The sequence below is a fragment of the Schistocerca serialis genome, chromosome 1 (assembly GCF_023864345.2).
Source record: "Schistocerca serialis cubense isolate TAMUIC-IGC-003099 chromosome 1, iqSchSeri2.2, whole genome shotgun sequence".
NCBI lineage: Eukaryota > Metazoa > Arthropoda > Insecta > Orthoptera > Acrididae > Schistocerca > Schistocerca serialis.
Window position 1 is genome coordinate 1117127237 of NC_064638.1, and position 20014 is coordinate 1117147250.

The 20014-nt window shown below is 43.0% G+C and overlaps 1 protein-coding gene across 1 annotated transcript in view; it reads right to left on the reverse strand.

The window, feature by feature from the left end:
* Window positions 1–14774, reverse strand: part of LOC126416701 (apolipoprotein D-like) — a 240238-nt gene extending 225464 nt beyond the window's left edge. The window contains exon 1 of the mRNA XM_050084512.1: window positions 14593–14774. Within this exon, the coding sequence (XP_049940469.1) occupies window positions 14593–14739 (147 nt within the window). The 5' untranslated portion in view covers window positions 14740–14774. The remainder of the gene's footprint in view (window positions 1–14592) is intronic.
* Window positions 14775–20014: the final 5240 nt, after the last annotated feature.

Consider the following 20014-nt stretch of genomic DNA (forward strand, 5'->3'; position numbering starts at 1 on the left):
ATCTCAGCTTGAGTGTGCTGTAGATAATTCAGCCATACCCTTCCTTCGTCACACTTCTGATAGAATGTTCCGAGACGACCTCTATCACAAAAGACTATGCTTCATCCCTGGCCTACCTATGAACCAGGTTTGTCTAAGAGAGACATTTCTCATTATAAGTGGTCGCTTGCCAATTAGCGTAGCAATGTCCTTCAGCAATGGGTATGAATAACATTCGTTATCGAATCGGACAATCGTACAACATCGTGAAAATACTTCCTGCTACTCTTTCACTTCCTCCAGGACATGAAAAGGATCAGAATAAAATTTCCTCGGTCCTCAGTTCACACCAGTTCCATTAAAATCTATGAGCTTTCCTCACTCTCAGTATCATCATCGTCAGAAACGAAGTAGCGACTGCAGGGGTTAGGTCAGTTTTCTTCTAACATTAAATGGGAAACACATACCTCATATTCTTTTAAATATTGTTCATTTGATTAGGAACCGGCTTTCAGCATCCTGAGCCATCGTCAAGCGACAACTGAATGTCGCAACCACAGATAGAATGACATGCGACTTCCGAATACAGAAGTTTATGGAGGTATATAAAGGGAGAGGCTGCTACAGACTTAAGTTGTACGTTGCTTCGAAGTCGGCGTTGCCGTCTTAGATGCCGCAAAACATTAGCAGACTACCGTTTACGATTGCCTCTTAATTTCTATCATTTGAACGCAACGGACGTTTTAAATAGTGATCGTTACAATACTTATATGAGAAACACACATTTTCAGACGCTTTTCTGATCTTAAACGCATACTTGATCCAATAGTACTGGCATTTGGCCTCGTTAACGTAACTTTATTTTTGTTATACGTTTCGAATAACCAAAGAGAAGAATGTGGCGGCCGCTGTGACCGAGCGGTTCTAGGCGCTTCAGTCTGGAACCGGGCGACCGCTACGGTCGCAGGATCGAATGGATGTGTATGATGTCATTAGGTTAGTTAGGTTTAAGTAGAGCTAAGTCTAGGGGACTGATAACCTCTGATTTTAAGTCCCATAGTGCTCAGAGCCATTTGAACCAGTTTTGAGAAGAATGTGATACCAAAAGGCTGTTTTCCTAGTTCATCATTCTTCTTAATTCGAAATGAAGAAACTGATGTTCGGTCTATGTTCTCTTCCCGAAAATGCTGCTAACATATTTCGCTTGTTTGTTCGGTTTCCAATCTTCCCTTCTCATAGCGTTCACCCAGAAAGCTTTTCGAATAGGATAGATGGAAATCTATGGTCAAATCGCAGAAATAAAACCATTACATTAAAAGTAAATGACACAACTAGAACTAAGAAATATAAAAGAAAATTTCGTTGAACGAGTGCATTTACGAATGAAATGTGACTCCTTGACACTTGAGGCTACAGTCAGAATGATTAGTACACCCGTAAATGATGCAAGCTGTCATTTTTTGGGCAAGTGACATGGTGGAGTTCTGCTTCAAGTATGTGACATCATGACTACTCCCACTATTATACCTCTACGTGGAATATACGTAAAATGATGATATAGGCAGTGTTGACAAAGGAAATTAGTAGTTGTTTATGTTACTCAGAAATCATTACATTTAGCAAAAATAGTGAATAATAAAATTTAATTTACTATCATAATCTAGAGCGGTGTGCTGACCACACGCCCCTCCTATCCGCATCCTCAACTGAGGGTGACACGGCGTTCGGATGGTCCCGATAGGCCACTTGTGGCCTGAAGACGGAGTGCCATACCATAATCTAACATTTGCATAACTGAAACATGAAGAAGAAGGAAACTGTCGTTTAAAGCTGGCATTCTGTGTCATATGTTCACTGATTTTTAGAATTCGATTTCTGTATAACGTAAAAAGTAATACTCTCCTTAAAATCGGTTCGTTATCTATTAAATTATATTTTTCAGCTGATCAGAAAAAATATATTCTTTATATTATTTTTGTCGTGTACTGTCAAACATCGGCAAAAAAATCCAATTAAAGTTAAGGTTTCATTTGTAGGGCGAGACAGGAGCGTGTGTGAGTCTACAGAGGCAGGCCGATAGCTTGCAAGTCTCTGGAGACGAGTCGAGAAACGATGGGAATTTCTGTTGCGCTACGGAAGCCAATGGCCTCAAGTGACACGTTGTCGCCATTGACATCACTCCTGCACCTCTTTAAACTTTGTTTCTCTGTGTCCAGTCAGCGTCCAACGAAGTTAGTTCCTGACAAACGTGGAGCTGATACACAAGGACTTAAGCGGAATCGACGCGTCTTATACGCAGAGAGGATTCTATTTAGGGGATGCCACTGCACAAGTATTGAAAGGCACGTAGGAACCCTTGTGACTACTCAGCAAAACTGTGATCTCGAACGAGGACCATAAATTTCATGATTTTGTTCTGTTGTTTCATTATGTCATATAACACAGAAATCTTACGCTTTAATGGACTCACATTTTTGGGGAAAGTCAATGTAAAGCCAAAACCCTGCCTCTGTGTACGATATAATCGTAAACTCGTTGACAAACAGGCTGCAGCAAGTTGTCTTATACTAGAATCTGTTGTATGTCAGACGAGAATTCTGTCCTCAGTGATGGTGGTACTTTACGTCATTTTGTGCATTTTGCGGCCTCGTTGAAAGATGCAACGTTTTCAACTGTCTTGAAACGAGTAAGGAGAGAAGAACATTAATTGTGAGAAATTTTCTAATGTGAATGCTGCATAATTTATGAGAATAGTCGTTTTCTCTTAATTTACGAAACATATACAATTCATTAACCTAATACTATTATTTTAGAAGCTTAATTATTTACGGACTCTTGCCAAATTTCACGTTATATATTGTTTATGGAATTAAGGAGTCTCGCGAAAATATTGTTTACTGCAAGTAATTTTCTAAATAGCTTTTTGTTTAATGTTTGATTAGCACACTGCGAGACTCTCGCATCTCGAAAGAACAAGAGATACGGCAGAAAGCTGAACCCTTTCAAGTGGGTCACATGCACCAGAGGGAGCCGCTACAACAATGGCCAAATTATTGTTTCTGCGCACGTAGCGCTTATCCATCCTCATACTGAAATAATTAAGCACTGACGCGTTTAGCTGCAAATGTACATATCGAGATTACCACTTGTATATGAAATCAGATGAAATTCCAATTGTAATACACCGCACGTTCGTCACACATAGTGTTCCTTTTAATCATCAAATACTCCGAATGGCTGTATTTCATGTGAGCATCAGGCCGAAGAGAGTCCTCGTTACGTGCCACCGAGCACCCAGTGGAGGAGCACCTTTGGCTCAAGAAAAACAAAAATGCGACTTTGTCGGAGATTACTCTTTTAAAGCAGTTTTGTACGAGATGTCGAACGGCAGGTATTGTCTGAGCTTTCCTAATGGTAAAATCGTAGTAGCATAGGTACACTTGACATCAAAATTTTACTGGAATTTCCCTGACAAGGAATAAATATTTCGTCCTTAACAGTGTTATTTCCACTTGTAGAATACAAGCTGTAACTGGTATAAGTAAAAATATTTCTATGGATGACTGCGAACGGTATAACGAACAACATTTCATCAGTATTTACGTCATTTCGAGACTAATAATTGTAGCTATTACAATTCGTATGTGTTTAGGTTGGTTATTACCTCCAAGTATATGTGGGAAGAGCAAGCCATTAACGCCTATTATCCCTTGGGCAGCAGGTCAGGGGTTGAAGTGTGGACGCGTGGACGCAAAACGGTTAGTCTATACTGACAGGCGTAGTCCACTCCAGTGTTGCAGTTACGGTTGTGTAGAAAACATCAGGTCGTAAAGTTGGTGATGAAACAACTGACACACTCATGAAGTACAGATTAAGATATCACATATAAAAATATCTACAGTTATGCCTGTTGCAACTTGTATGTGTTGTGAGTGGTCAGCTAACATTAGTCCCCCCCCCCCCCCTTAGTCCTAGCTAAACTCGTTGGCTATTTACCCGGTGAGGTGCCTGAAGTTTACTTGGAAGCAACCCCACTTATACCATGCGAAGCATAGATGTAATCATGCTTGACATGGACACCAACTCAATCTTCCTTGTTTCTCTAACTCAATATTCGCGCGCGTAGGATTTCTTCAAAGGTATATAGTTTCCATTTTGTTATTAGTGGGTGGTGTAGTGGCTTGGTAGCTCGGAAGGTAAGCGCCAGACTACAACTGTTATGAACCAGGATTCGACTCGCAAACGATACAAGGATTTTTTTTTCTGTCGCATCGCTTCTTTCAGCTCTGGAACCCATTGCTGTGGAAAGTGCCAAATTGCACCGTATTTTAAGTCTATGTTAAAATGTAGGTTTCCGTATAAATGACTGGGTGAGTCACGTCAAAGAACCGTGGAAAGCCAAAGCGTACTACCACCAACAGGACCATGCTTATTAACGCGCTGTGGTGCTAAGAAAGATTCTCGAGTTGAGGGCAGCTTTACATACTTGATGTGGGCAAACTCACAAAACATTCGCGAATATTAGAGTTGTCTCACATACAGAGTGAATTTAAGTTATTTGTGTTAATGTATATGTACCTGCTGTTCTCTTTTCTTTCCTAACGGAAACAATGCTGACCAGACTCCCAAAGATGTGTGAATGTTGAGAGCACTTTGTTCCATAGACGACTAAGTCATTAGAGTACGTATTCAGACGGAACAAAGATGGGGCAGAAAATCGGCTGGCCATATTTTAAAAGTAACCAGCTTGGAATTTACCTATCCGATTTATGGCAACTACGGAGGACCTGCATCTGAATTACCGGAGGGGAATTTCAGTGCTACTCCTGAATGTGGATCCGGTGCCTCAACCTCGCTCCGTGCTAGTAGCTGAGGTAACAGGCGTTCATAGAAGCGGCTTTGTCATGTAACTAATCAATTTCACTGGCTGAACAAAGTTTTCTCGTTAATGATCATACTGCCTGAGTCGCTTCCTTTTCAAGACAAGAAAATTTTGTTTCTCTGAATAGAACGATTGGACTGGCACGTGAGTTTGCGGCATTACACACAAAACTGGACGAGGGTTTAGAAACAAAGAAAGATGTAGTTGACATAAAGTGACAATTTTTATCCGTTACAGAAAATATGAAATTATGCGTATATGCCATATGAGTTGGTTCATACCATGTCTGTGTGAAGACAAAATGTATACATTGTTGACAGCAAAAGTAAAACATCCTAGAAGAGTTTAAATGGCAATGGACGTGGTACAGTGGGGCTCCCAGCCTGTAACAAGCCTTCCTACTGGAAGGCCACTGTAGACCCACTACACAGACACTTGCATCACATATGAGGTGGTCGCCGAGAGTCAAACCCAGGATCTGAGCTTCGGTAATCAACAATGATAACCATTAAACTACGGAGGCAGACTGCATGGTTGTTAAAGTAATGGAAATGTGCTTGATAAGAGCAACGTTCAGATCCCCGCATGGCTGTCGTAATTAAGACTTTACGTGGTTTGGCTAAATCAAGGCGAATTCCGGGATAATTACTTAACACTGCTACGGCCTCTCCCCCCTCGGCCCCTTTTAAACTAATATTACGTTTATAATAACATCGACAGTATCCTAAACTCAGATCTTACTTGCTTTGGTGACATCTACATTTACAACACTAACACGTACGCATGCGCAACATAATGTAGGTTCCGACTGTAAGAATACGTTCCCTCCAGTTATCATAAAACAACAAAATGATAATCATAGATACTATATTATTCACATTCTCTCTGAGACAGGCGTAATTTGTAGCGTTATTTTCTGATTTCTGCACCTACGTCTAAACGACTACACTGCAATTCACACTTTGAGCGCCTGGCAGAGGCTGTATCGAACCGTTTTCACACTGTTTCTGTACCGTCTCACTCTCGAATAGCGCACGGAAAAATCGAACACATGCATACTTTCGTGCAACTTCTGAAATCTCTTTATTTTGTTATAATTATCGTTTCTCTCTGTGTAGGTGGGTGTCAACAAAATATTTTCGAATTCGGAACGTCGGAGATTGAAATTTGGTCAAACGATCTGGCCGCAATGATAATCTGTTTCAATGATTGCCACCCCAACTCGTGTGTCATATCCGTTACACTTTCTCCTCTGTTTTTTGATACAGTGCTTCACTTCTTCGAACTTTTTCAATGTCCTCAGTCAATCTCATCTGTCACGGAGCCCATACCACAGAGCAATACCCTCGCAGAGGACGGACAAGTGTGGTGTAGGCAGTCTCTTTTTAGTGGACTTGTTGCATCTTTTAAATGTTTTCCAGTCTTTGGTTTGCAACCCGTCAATAATATTAATGTGATCGTTCCAGTTGAAGTCGTTCGTGATTCTAATTCCTAAGTATTTAGCTGAATTGACAGTCTTAAGATTTGTGTGATTTATCGCGTAACCGAAATTTTGCGGATTCCTTTTAGTACTCATGTGAATGATCGCACACTTTTCATTTTTAGGGTCAGATATCGTTTTTTTCACCCAACAAATATCTTTCCTAAATCATTTTACAATTTATTTTGTTCTGTTGGTAACTCTACTATACAGGGAATGACAGCACCATTTGCAAATAAACTAAGATGGCTAGTAAGAGTGTCTCCTAAATCATTTATATCATGTTTATAATTTAGAAACAGCAGAGGGTCTACGACATTTCCTTGGAGAACGCCAGATATCATATGCGTTTTACTCGATGACTTTCCGCTAGTTTATTACGAACTGTGGCCATTCTGACAGGAAGCCATAAATCCAGTAACACAACTGAGACGATACTCAAAGGGCACGCAATTTGATTAGAAGTTCACTTGTGAAGTACAGTATCAAAAGCGTACTGGAAATCTAGAAATATGGAATCAGTTTGACATCCCCTGCCGATAGCACCCATTACTTCGTGAGAATAAAAAGGTAGTAGTGTTTCATAACAACGAAATTTTTTGAATCCGTGATGACTGTGTCAACAGATCGTTTTCCTCCATGTAATTCATAATGTTCGAACGCAGCATATGTTCCAAAATCCTACTGGAAACTGACGTCAGTGATATAGGTCTGTAATACATCGAATTACTCCTATTTCGTTTCTTGAGGATTCGTGTAACCTCTGCAACTTTCCAGTCTTTAGCCATGGATATTTCGTCAAACGAGCGTTGTGTACGCTGTTAAGTATGGAGCTGTTACATCGGTATACTCTGAAAAGAATTTAACCGATATACAATCTGGACCGGAGGACTATCCTTTATTAAGAAATTTAAGCTGCTTTGCTAGACCGAGGATGTTTGCTTCTAAGTTACGTTGGCAGCAATTCTTGAACTGAATTCCGGAATATTCACTTCGTCCCCTTTGGTGAAGGAATTTCGGAAAACCGTATTCAGTAACTTAGCTTTAGTGGCATTGTCATCAGCAACATCACGATTGTTTTCGGGCAGTGAAGGTATTGATTGTGTCTTTCGGTTGGATTAGTTTACTACGACCAGAATCTCTTCTGCCAGATTTCAAGACAGAGTTACGTCGTGGAAAATAGTAAAAGCATTTCGCATTGAGGTTTGCGCTAAATTTCGAGCTTCTGTAAAACTTCGCCAGTCTTGGGGATTACGCATTCTTTTAAATTTGGCACGCTTTTCTCATTGCTTCTGCAACAGTGTTCAAACCCGTTTTGTGTACCATACGGTGTTCAGTTCCGTCTCTTATTATTCGATATAAATCGCTTCGCTGCAGTCGATACTATTTCTTTGAATTCAAGCCACGTTTGGTCTAAACTTACATAGTTAGTTCGACAAAAATGGAGGCTGTCTCTTACGGAGGCGTTTTTTAAACAGATATATTTTGCGTAATTTTTGGTGTGTTTGGATATTAAGGTATCCAGTCTCGCTGGAATGACCTTGTGGTCACCAATCCCTGTGTATGTCATAATGCTCCTTATTTGCTTTGGATTATTTGTTGCTAAGAGGTCGAGTATGATTTCGCAACCATTTACAATTTTAGTGGGCTCCTGAATTAACTGTTCGAAATATTTTTAGGAGAAAGCGTTTAGTACTCTGTCGGATAAGTTTTATGTCTGTCACCGACTTTAAATATATATTGTCGCCAACGTATTTCTCTTCGGTAAAAATAATTATATTTTTTAAAGGACATCCAAACATCAAGAGCTGCACTGTATATGCCAAACAGGTAACCGGGTCTATAACCCGTTGCCCGTGGCATCCGATAAAGAGGGACAAACAACTGTATGTATGTCAGTTTCAACAACCTGATAATTGTATATATAATACCAGAAGTAAGAATCTACTTACATTGTACTGTCTCTATAGCAATGACATGAGTGTCAATGACAAATACAAACATCAAAAAAAGTTTTGCATCACCTCGCTTCCAAGAGTTCCGGAACCTGTAAAGAAAATTGGAATAGAATTAACATAAACATCATTTTCGCCCTTTTTGTTGCTCACGAAAACCATACATTGCATGTTGTTCCACCATACAGCGAGACCTTCAGAGGTGGTGGTTCAGCTTGCTGTACACACCGGTACCTCTAATACCCAACAGCACGTCCTATTGCATTGATGCATGCTTGTATTCGTCGTGGCATACTAGCCACAAGTTCATCAAGGCACAGTTGGTCAAGATTGTCCCACTCCTCAACAGCGATCCGGCGTAGATCCCTCAGAGTGGTTGGTGGGCCACGTCGTCCATAAATAGCCCTTTTCAATCCATCCTGGGCATGTTCGATAGGGATCATGTCTGGAGAACATGCTGGCCACTCTAGTCTAGCGATGTCGTTGTTCTGAAGGAAGTCATTTACAAGATGTGCACGATGGGGGCGCGAATTGTCGTCCATGAAGACGAATGCCTCGCCAATATGCTGCCGATATGGTTCCACTATCGGTCGGAGGATCGGATTCACGTATCGTGCAGCCGTTATGGCGCCTTCCATGGCCACCAGCGGCGTACTTCGGCCTCACATAATGCCACCCCAAAACAGCAGCGAATTTCCACTTTGCTGCCCTCGCTGGACAGTGTGTCTAAGGCGTTCAGCCTGACCGGGTTGCTTCCAAACACGTCTCCGACGATTGTCTGGTCGAAGGCATATGCGACACTCATCGGTGAAGAGAAGGTGATGCCAATCCTGAGCGGTCCGTTTGGGCCCATCTGTACCGCACTGTATAATGTCGTGGTTGCAATGATCGACTTCTCCATGGACGTCGGCAGTGAAGTTGCGCATCATGCAGCATATTGTGCACAATTTGAGTCGTAATACGACGTCCTTTGGCTGCACGAAAAGCATTATTCAACATGGTGGTGTTACTGTCAGGTTTCTTCCGAGCCATAATCCGTAGATAGCGGTCATCCACTGTAGTAGTAGCCCTTGGGCGGCCTGAGGCATGTCATCGACAGTTCCTGTCTCTCTGTATCTCTTCCATGTCCGAACAACATCGCTTTGGTTCACTTCGAGACGCCTGGACACTTCCCTTGTTGAGAACCCTTCCTGGTACTAAGCAAAAATGCGTACGCGATCGAACCGCGGTATTGACCGTCTAGGCATGGTTGAACTACAGACAACACCAGCCGTGTACCTCCTTCCTTGTGGAATGACTGAAACTGATCAGCTGTCGCACCCCCTCTGTCAAATAGGCGCTGCTCATGCATGGTTGTTCACATCTTGGGCGGGTTTAGTGAGATCTCTGAACAGTCAAAGGGACTGTGTCTGTGATACAACATCCACAGTCAACGTCTGTCTTCAGGAGTTCTATGAACCGGGGTGATGCAAAACTTTTTTTTTTATATGTGTATTTAGGATGTTCAGATTTCTAGATTCACAACAAGCTCAACATCCCAAAGAATTTATAACTGATACACATATCGTTGCTACAGATATACATAATGTAAGTATGTTTATATTTCTGCTATTATATATGCAGTCGTCATGTTGTAGAAACTGTTGTACGTACAGTTGTTTGTCCCTCTGTATCAGATGCCACCGATGATGGGTTATTGACCCGAACACCGGTTTGGCAAATAAACATTTCAAGTGCAGCTCATGGTGTTTGGAAGATGTTCTTTAACAAACATCTTAAAGCTGCGGAGCATGAAGCGTTCCAGATTTTTAAGTAACTACATTGTTGTGGATTAAGTACGCTTCAAACAGTACTTGTTTTCCGCAGCTTAGTCCCGGACTAGTAGATATACTCGAACACATAAAGATATGTTGGGGAAATACTTGGCTACCTCAAGTGTATTCTGCTTTTCTCTGCTTTAAAAATAAATTGAGAAATTTAAAAAGACGTACGTTTGAATTATTTCTCGGCATAAATTTTCATGTAATAATTCTCCCTTTGAATCTTAGGTCAGAATTAATTTTTTCTACTTCAGATTACATCTAATCGGTGTTAGGTTTTATTTTCCCAAACACAGCTGTCTGTCAACTGAAAGACAAGTGTGCAAGTCCACGTACACAATACCACACCAAAACGACACTTCACTGCTGGTCAAGACTGCCTAGTCTGTCAGTAGTCTGTTGCCCAAGAGTGATGGGAATGAAACTCCTGAAATCGTTCCTGTAATAAGTTATGAAACATATTGTAGCCAGAAGTAACTTCATTTATAATTAATATGTCACGGCTGGAAACAGCACCAGGAAATATACTTGATATGATTATGAAATGTTTTAGCCTGTAATGTTCGGTAGGGGCACGAGGAAAAGAATGCAACGTTTACGCTTAATTTGTCTGATGATGATGTGTGTGAAATCTTATTGGACTTAACTGCTAAGGTCCTCAGTCCCTGAGCTTACATACTACTTAACCTAATTTATCCTAAGGACAAACACACACACCCATGCCCGAGGGAGGACTCGAACCTCCGCCGGGCTTAATTTGTTTCTGTAAAGCATTAGTTCAAATTTCTGTCACAGTGCTACCTTAGTACGATACAAGTAAAAATGTAGTAAGGTGTTCGGAGATAATTATTACTAGGTTCTTTGCGAAGTAGTTGGAATTTGATGTCTTTGAAAGCTAACACTTCTCAGATAATGGGAGGTAGAATTTTATATGCCGGCCGCGGTGGTCTCGCGGTTCTAGGCGCGCAGTCCGGAACCGCGCGACTGCTACGGTCGCAGGTTCGAATCCTGCCTCGGGCATGGATGTGTGTGATGTCCTTAGGTTAGTTAGGGTTAAGTAGTTCTAAGTTCTAGGGGACTGATAACCGCAGCTGTTAAGTCCCATAGTGCTCAGAGCCATTTGAACCAATTTTATATCAAATTGGCTGCTCACTGTATTAGCACGACTGTAATCTCCTGTACATAGCAGCATATAACCAAAACAAAAAGAACGTTACATGAGCAATCGAACAATCTTCGGGCGAAACACGCACAGTTTCGCTGAAGACAATACAATATTGCGTTGTATGAAAGATTGCAGAGTTCCCCAAACTCCACTTTATTAACGTTGCTTATTCGTACAACATACACGATCAGTTTCAGAATGCACATTCAATCATCTGATGTATTTGAGAAACCAATCATATCTATATCGACGATGGAACGTGTATTCCGAAATCGGTCATGTCCAATGAATAAACAGAGTCAATAAAGTGAAATTTGAGGAATATAATCTTTCACACACCTCTAGTAAAATACAGGTTGTCCTATTAGGAATGATCAGTATCCAGGAATAAGACAGGAACGATCATTCGAAGAAAAAAAGTCTAGTAAACTTTGACACTGAACTTCATATCTTAAGAGCTATTACCACTGCTTCATCTTCGCTACTGTGAAACACATCTCTTCTACGGAACTAGTGCTGGTACTCCTTAAGATGTGAATGTTAAAGTCCACTTTTTTCTTATTTTGCTCCATACCACCCCCTCCAAAAATAACGAAAGCAAAGAAAAGAGTGGAAGAGAATTGTTTCACGGAATCGAAGATGTAAAAGTGCTTATTGCAGTTAAGGTATGCCTTTTATAACATATGTATACTAGACCTTTTTTGCTTCGAATAGTCATTCTTGTTATACCGCTGAACATTCACGGTCCCTACTGGGAGATCATGTATATTACGGCTGCTTGCATCCGATACGCCAGATCAACAATGATGAAGAGATGAAAACAATACAACACCTTTTCAGCTACTATACTGGCGTATTTTATTAAAATAATTAATCAAAATGTGTAGCACAGATATTTTTGTGCTGCAAAGAGTCCATTGTCCCAAGGGAATAACGCACAGATGTTGTCAACATTGGGCATATAACATGCAACAATTCTCCTTAGTTAGGCTCTTCAGAAGAAGAAACACATCGGTGAAATCTAGTGATCGAACTGACTATTAAACAGGTCCAGCACCTGTCGCTGCCCAAGCTGTTTCCCCAAAGACAGTGTAATGAAAGCGAACCCCCGTATCCGGTGTTGAAACTACAAGGGTCAAAGATTTATCAGAGACATACATTTTAATCGTATAGAGTCTGTGAGACTAGAATAACATTTGATAGACTCTCAAGAAAAGCAACTTTGCCTCCACCGTCTCTCGAGAAATGCGGTTACTCTAACGAACCAATGAACACCATGTATTCTTCAAATCAAATCGCTGAGGAGGAGAACACGGCAAGTGCCATGACCCGATTTCACAGAAACTTCTCTCAATGAAAGAGGAATCACACTAAGCGACTACGTGTCTCGGCTTATCCGTAGATATTAGACCGTTTCTGAGAAAACTGCCGTCAAAGTTTTCGACGTACTTTAGATGTCTTTCACCGCGTGGTAAGCGCAGTACAACTGGTGGCATAGTGGTAACTTCTCATTTTCGTCTCTTGTGTTCCAAACCCTTTTACTGTTTTCATTTAAACGGCCGGAGTGGCCGAGCGGTTCTAGGCGCTACAGTCTGGAACCGCGCGATCGCTACGGTCGCAGGTTCGAACCTGCCTCGGGCATGGATTTGTGTGATGGCTTAGGTTAGTTAGGTTTAAGTAGTTTTAAGTTCTAGGGGACTTGTGACCTCAGAAGTTAAGTCCCATAGTGCTCAGAGGCATTTTTTGTTTTTATTTATTTATTTTCGTTCATGTAAGCATGTAGAATGTTTATTATGAAGTTGAGGGACACAAGGGCATCATATTAATTGTAAAAGTACAATAGGGTTTCACTATAAGTGTCACAATTTTATTATGTATGTGTTTATGGCAATTTCAAGATTTTTTTTTTATTCTCGTATTCATTTATTTCATTCTTCTATCAATTCTTGATTCACATATTTTATTTTTATGCTTATTCATCACGAAGACTTGATGCATACCTATGGATGATCTCGATCGTGGAAACATTCGGAACATAGAAATTCCGAATAGCACCGGCATCACACAAAGGCAGGTTCGCCACAGCGACATTTCTTCGAATGAATCTCACTCGGGAAAGAAATGTCGTTAACATTGCAGAAGATTTCAAGTATTGCCAATAATTTCGTGGCAAAGTACGCATAACGGATCACTTTTCCGAAAAGTGAAGCTTGCAGTTGATTTTGAATCAATTTCATAGAAAACAATTCCAAATTATTTTTCCACTCATTTATTTTGTTCTTTTTATTAATTCACCATAGCCGGTCGGGGTGGCCGAGCGGTTCTATGCGCTACAGCCTGAAACCGCGCGACCGCTCAGAAGTTAAGTCCCATAGTGCTCAGAGCCATTTGAACCATTTTTGAATCACCATAGATACAATTTGTAAGCGAATAAGGACAACGTTATTACAATATGAACTGGCAAACATTCGTGTAACAAACTTCTACAGACAAAGGTAGACAAACTGATAAAAATAAAAGAAAAAAAGCGGGTTATAAACACGGTGCGCAAAAGTGTGTACCCGCAACGCTTTTTTCTTTTTTTTTTTAATCTCATTTTGTTCGTTTTCGTTCGTTGTATCTGCTCGGGGCGGACGTCGCAAGACACCCAATTCAGTTCGTCGTTGTTCCATTAACTCAGTTTTTTATTACAGATGGCAGCTAACCCTGTGACCGAACACGCTGAGTTACCGTGCCGGCGAACTCTAGGTACTGTGCCACAGCTTCGGTTGATCTGTTTATTCGCATAAAAGCACATAAAGTACCTCGAACTCTGAGCGTCGTTTTCTCAGTAACGATCGTGTTCTACAGCTACCCCGTATTCCTTATTTTGACCCCTGTTCCACCCAATGAAGTTTCTGGGAAGTCGTGTTGCCGTGTTCTCCTCGTCAGTACGTACCATGAAACAACTTCCGAGAATGTTTCTGTTTGGTTCATACCAGTGCTGTATAATTTTTAACACCAGTCTATTTTTTCACCTCATATTATGAATCAAACAAGTGTAACCATACCCAAGGAAACAGGTTGAACAGGCTGCGACTGCGAACCGTAACAGTGCTTTGTTATTCACTGAATATCGAGCTTACAAACCACAGTCCGCTGTGACAGATTTCTCCCAGTGCAGGTAGCACCTGTACGTGCTGTTAACGTAGTGACTGACTGTTCTCATGTGCCCGGTAGAACTGACATGTGAGAGCTGCTTTGTTGTTGACGGCTTGAGTCACCCAGAGGGGATCAGAGTGGATGACAGTGAAGTAAGAGACGTGACTGACCTTCTTGATGTCGAAGTCCCGCATGCCGCGGTGCGACGGGCACCTGCCGAAGCCGAGCCTCTGGGCCGCGGCGCCGGGCGCGTCCATCAACACGAGCAGCAGGAGGAGCGCGAGCGCGGGCGCACACATCGCGGCAGTGGTCGCCATGGCGGTAGGCGGCGGAGTGGCGAGAGACGGGCTTCTGCGCGGTGTCCCCGCGTCGGCCGCAGACGCCAGCGCCGCCACGCACTGCGGTCAGCGGCCGCGCCGAACGCTGCCGCTCGCCGCTCGCCACCACTGTGCGACTTCCTCCGTTTTGCACTGACCTTCTACTGTGAAGTCTGTCGACAGTGATACAGCTCACGGTTACTCCTTTGGCCTTGCGAACTGCATCCAAATGAACGAAAGCTATACGATCAGCGGCTGTAGCGTGTTGACCCACCAGTGGAACACGATACAGCAGTGATTCTGTGAGACACTGACTCGTCAAGTCATTGGTAAACTTCCGGAGGCATGTAGCACCAAATATCCTGCCGGAAAAGAGCAACACCCTCAAAGTCAGAGAAGTTGCTGTCCATGCATCAGCACAGCTCTAGAAAGCATTGCTCCTGCGAAACACAACTCGCCCTTTTTTCACATGATATCTTGCGAACCACTGATAAAGGGTATCAGACGGATGACTTCTGGAAAGCGTTTGACTCGGTGCCCCACTGCAGACTCCTAACTAAGGTACGAGCATATGGGATTGGATCCCAAGTATGTGAGTGGCTCGAAGACTTCTTAAGTAATAGAACCCAGTACGTTGTCCTCGATGGTGAGTGTTCATTGGAGGTGAGGGTATCATCTGGAGTGCGCCAGGGAAGTGTGGTAGGTCCACTGTTGTTTTCTATCTACATAAATGATCTTTTGGATAGGGTGGATAGCAATGTGCGGCTGTTTGCTGATGATGCTGTGGTGTACGGGAAGGTGTCGTCGTTGAGTGACTGTAGGAGGATACAAGATGACTTGGACAGGATTTGTGACTGGTGTAAAGAATGGCAGCTAACTCTAAATTAAGTCAGATGAATAGGAAAAATAATCCGGTAATGTTTGAATACTCCATTAGTAGTGTAGCTCTTGACACATTCACGTCGATTAAATATTTGGACGTAACATTGCAGAGCGATATGAAGTGGGACAAGCATGTAATGGCAGTTGTGGGGAAGGCAGATAGTCGTCTTCGGTTCATTGGCAGAATTTTGGGAAGATGTGGTTCATCTGTAAGGCACACCGCTTATAAAACACTAATACGACCTATTCTTGAGTACTGCTCGAGCGTTTGGGATTCCTGTCAGGTCGGATTGAGGGAGGACATCGAAGCAATTCAGAGGTGGGCTGCTAGATTTGTTACTGGTAGGTTTGATCATCGTGCGAGTGTTACGGAAATGCTTCAGGAACTCGGTTGGGAGTCTCTAGAGGAAAGGAGGCGTTCTTTTCGTACATCGCTATTCAGGAACTTTAGAGAACCAGCATTTGAGGCTGACTGCAGTACAATTTTGCTGCCGCCAACTTACATTTCGCGGAAAGACCACAAAGATAAGATAAGAGAGATTAGGGCGCGTACAGAGGCATATAGGCAGTCATTTTTCCCTCGTTCTTTTTGGGAGTGGAACAGGGAGAGAGGATGCTAGTTGTGGTACGAGGTACCCTCCGCCACGCACCGTATGGTGGATTGCGGAGTATGTATGTAGATGTAGATGAAGAAACGGTCATTTCATTGACAAGTGAGATTACAGATATCTCATGATTGTAGGAGTACACAAAAAGGTAAGCCAAAATACGAAGACCATTGCCCATCGCGACTTTCGATGCCTCCTGGCGGCGATGCGCGCACCTGACTCGGAAGTGAACTGTATAAGCGGAACAGACACGGACGGTGTATCACCACAGCGAGGATAAGGGCTGAAAATGGAGAAATCCTTCGAGATAAGCGACTTTGACAAAGAGCTGATCACATTTATGCAGAAGCTATGAACGTAAAATCTCGGAAACGGCGGAGCAGGTCGAATGTTCACGTGCTACTGTCGTGAACACCTACGGAAAGAAGTAGAAGCACAGTGAAACAGCTACACTACTGGCCATTAAAATTGCTAAACCACGAAGATGACGTGCTACAGACGCGAAATTTAACCAACAGGAAGAAGATGCTGTGATATGCAAATGATTAGCTTTTCAGAGCATTCATACAAGGTTGGCGCCGGTGGCAACACCTACAACGTGCTGACATGAGGAAAGTTTCCAACCGATTTCTCATACACAAGCAGAAGTTGACCGGCGTTGCCTGGTGAAACGTTGTTGTGATGCCTCGTGTAAGGAGGATAAATGTGTATCATCACGTTTCCGACTTTGATAAAGATCGGATTGCGGTTTATCGTATCGCGACATTGCTGCTCGCGTTGGTCGAGATGCAATGACTGTTAGCAGAATATGGAATCGGTGGGTTCAGGAGGGTAATACGGAACGCCGTGCTGGATCCCAACGGCCTCGTATCACTAGCAGTCGAGATGACAGGCATCTTATCCGCATGCCTGTAACGGATCGTGCAGCCACGTCTCGATCCCTGAGTCAACAGATGGAGACGTTTGCAAGACAACAACCATCTGCACGAACAGTTCGACGACGTTTGCAGCAGCATGGACTATCAGCTCGGAGACCATGGCTGCGGCTACGCTTGACGCTGCATCACAGACAGGAGCGCCTCAACGACGAACCTGGGTGCACGATTGCCAAAACGTCATTTTTTCGGATGAATCCAGGTTCTGTTTACAGCATCGTGATGGTCGCATCCGTCTTTGCCGGCATCGCGGTGAACGTACGTTGGAAGCTTCTATTCATCATCGCCATACTGGCGTATCACCCGGCGTGATGGTATGGGGTGCCATTGGTAACACGTCTCGGTCACCTCTTGTTCGCATTGACGGCACTTTCAACAGTGGACGTTACATTTCAGACGTGTTACGACCCGTGGCTCTACCCTTCATTCGATCCCTGCGAAACCCTACATTTCAGCAGGATAACGCACGACCGCATGTTGCAGGTCCTGTACGGGCCTTTCTGGATACAGAAAATATTCGACTGCTGCCCTGGCCAGCACATTCTCCAGATCCCTCACCAATTGAAAACGTCTGGTCAATGGTGGCCGAGCAACTGGCTCGTCACAATACGCCAGTCACTACTCTTGATTAACTGTGGTATCGTGTTGAAGCTGCATGGGCAGCTGTACCTGTTCACGCCATCCAAGCTCTGTTTGACTCAATGCCCAGACGTATCAAGGCCGTTATTACGACCAGAGGTGGTTGTTCTGGGTACTGATTTCTCAGGATCTATGCACCCAAATTGCTTGAAAATGTAATCACATGTCAGTTCTAGTATAATATATTTGTCCAATGAGTACCCGTTTATCATCTGCATTTCTTCTTGGTGTAGCAATTTTAATGACCAGTAGTGTACTATGAGCTAAATGGTTGGACTTCAACGACTCTTCACAGAACTTGGGGTTCGGAGGCTTGTGAAGTACGATAGATGGTGATCTGTGGCATCTCTGTCGAAAGAGCACAATGATGGTGCACGCAAAAGTGTTTCGGAGCGCACCGTTCATCGTACATTGTTGAACATAGAGATCCACAGCAAACCACCCTTACATGTTCACATTTTAACCCAACAATATTGTCAGTTACGATTGCAGTGGGCACAGCACCATCGGGAATCGACAGTCGGTCTATGGAATCCTGTCAGCTCTTAGGGTGAACCATATTTTTGCTACATTATGTCGATGGTCGTCTACACGAAGCCGTCCTCGATGTGAACGGCGGCACGAAACGTGCAGTGCGCCACGGACTCAGGCTGGGGGAGCACTCGTATTATGCTATGGAACACATTCTCCTGCGCTTGCACGGGGGCCTGTGGTAGTAATCGAAGATACGCTGTCAGCTGCGAACAACTTACATCCCTTCTAACTTCCCCCTTCTAACAGCCGTGTACCGCAAGTCTCTAGAGGAACGGAAGGTTCCAAATGATTGGAAAAGAGCACAGGTAGTTACAGTTCTCAAGAAGGGCCGTCGAGCAGATGCGCAAAACTATTTTCTCTGACATTGATCTGTTGTAGAATTTTAGAACATGTTTTTTGCTCGCGTACATGTCATTTCTGGAAACCCAGAATCTACTCTGTTGGAATCAACATGGATTCCGGAAACAGCGATCGTGTGAGACCCAACTCGCTTTATTTGTTCACGAGACCCAGAAAATACTAGATACAGTCTCCAAGGTAGAAGCCATTTTCCATGACTTCCGGAAGGCGTTCGATACAGTTCCGCACTGTCGCCTGATAAACAAAGTAAGAGCCTACGTAATATCAGACCAGCTGTGTGGCTGGATTGAAGAGTTTTTAGCAAACAGAACACAGCATGTTGTTTTCAGTGGAGAGACGTCTACAGACATTAAAGTAACATCTGACATGCCACAGGGGAGTGTTATGGGACCATTTCTTTTCACAATATATATAAATTACCTAGTAGATAGTATCGGAAGTTCCATGCGGTTTTTCGCGGATGATGCTGTAGTATACAGAGAAGTTGCAGCATTAGAAAATTGCAGCGAAATGCAGGAAGATCTGCAGCGGACAGGCACTTTTTTGTTTTTTTTTTTTGTTTTTTGGTGCAGGGAGTGGCAACTGACCCTGAACATAGACAAATGTAATGTATTGCGAATACATAGAAAGAAGGATCCTTTATTGTGTGATTATATGGTAGCAGAACAAATACTGGTAGCAGTTATTTCTGTAAAATATCTGGGAGTATGCGTGCGAAACGATTTGAGGTGGAATGATCATATAAAATTAATTGTTGGTAAGGCTGGTGCCAGGTTGAGAGTCATTAGGAGAGTTCTTTGAAAATGTAGTCCATCAGCAAAGAAGGTGGCTTACAAAACACTCGTTCGACCTATACTTGAGTATTGCTCATCAGTGTGGGATCCGTACCAGGTCGGGTTGACAGAGGAGACAGAGAAGATCCAAAGAAAAGCGGCGCGTTTCGTCACAGGGTTATTTGGTAAGCGTGATAGCGTTTCGGAGATGTTTAGCAAACTCATGTTGCAGACTCTGCAAGAGAGGCGCTCTGCATCGCGGTGTAACTTGCTGTCCAGTTTTCGAGAGGGTGCGTTTCTGGATGAGGTGTCCAATATATTGCTTCCCCCTACTTATACCTCCAGAGAAGCTCACGAATGTAAAATTAGAGAGATTCGAGGGCGCACGGAGGCTCTCCGGCAGTTGTTCTTCCCGCGAACCATACGTGACTGGAACAGGAAAGGGAGGTAATGACAGTGGCACGTAAAGTACCCTCCGCCACACACCGTTGGGTGGCTTGCGGAATAATAATGTAGATGTAGATGTAGATGTAGATGTCTTCCC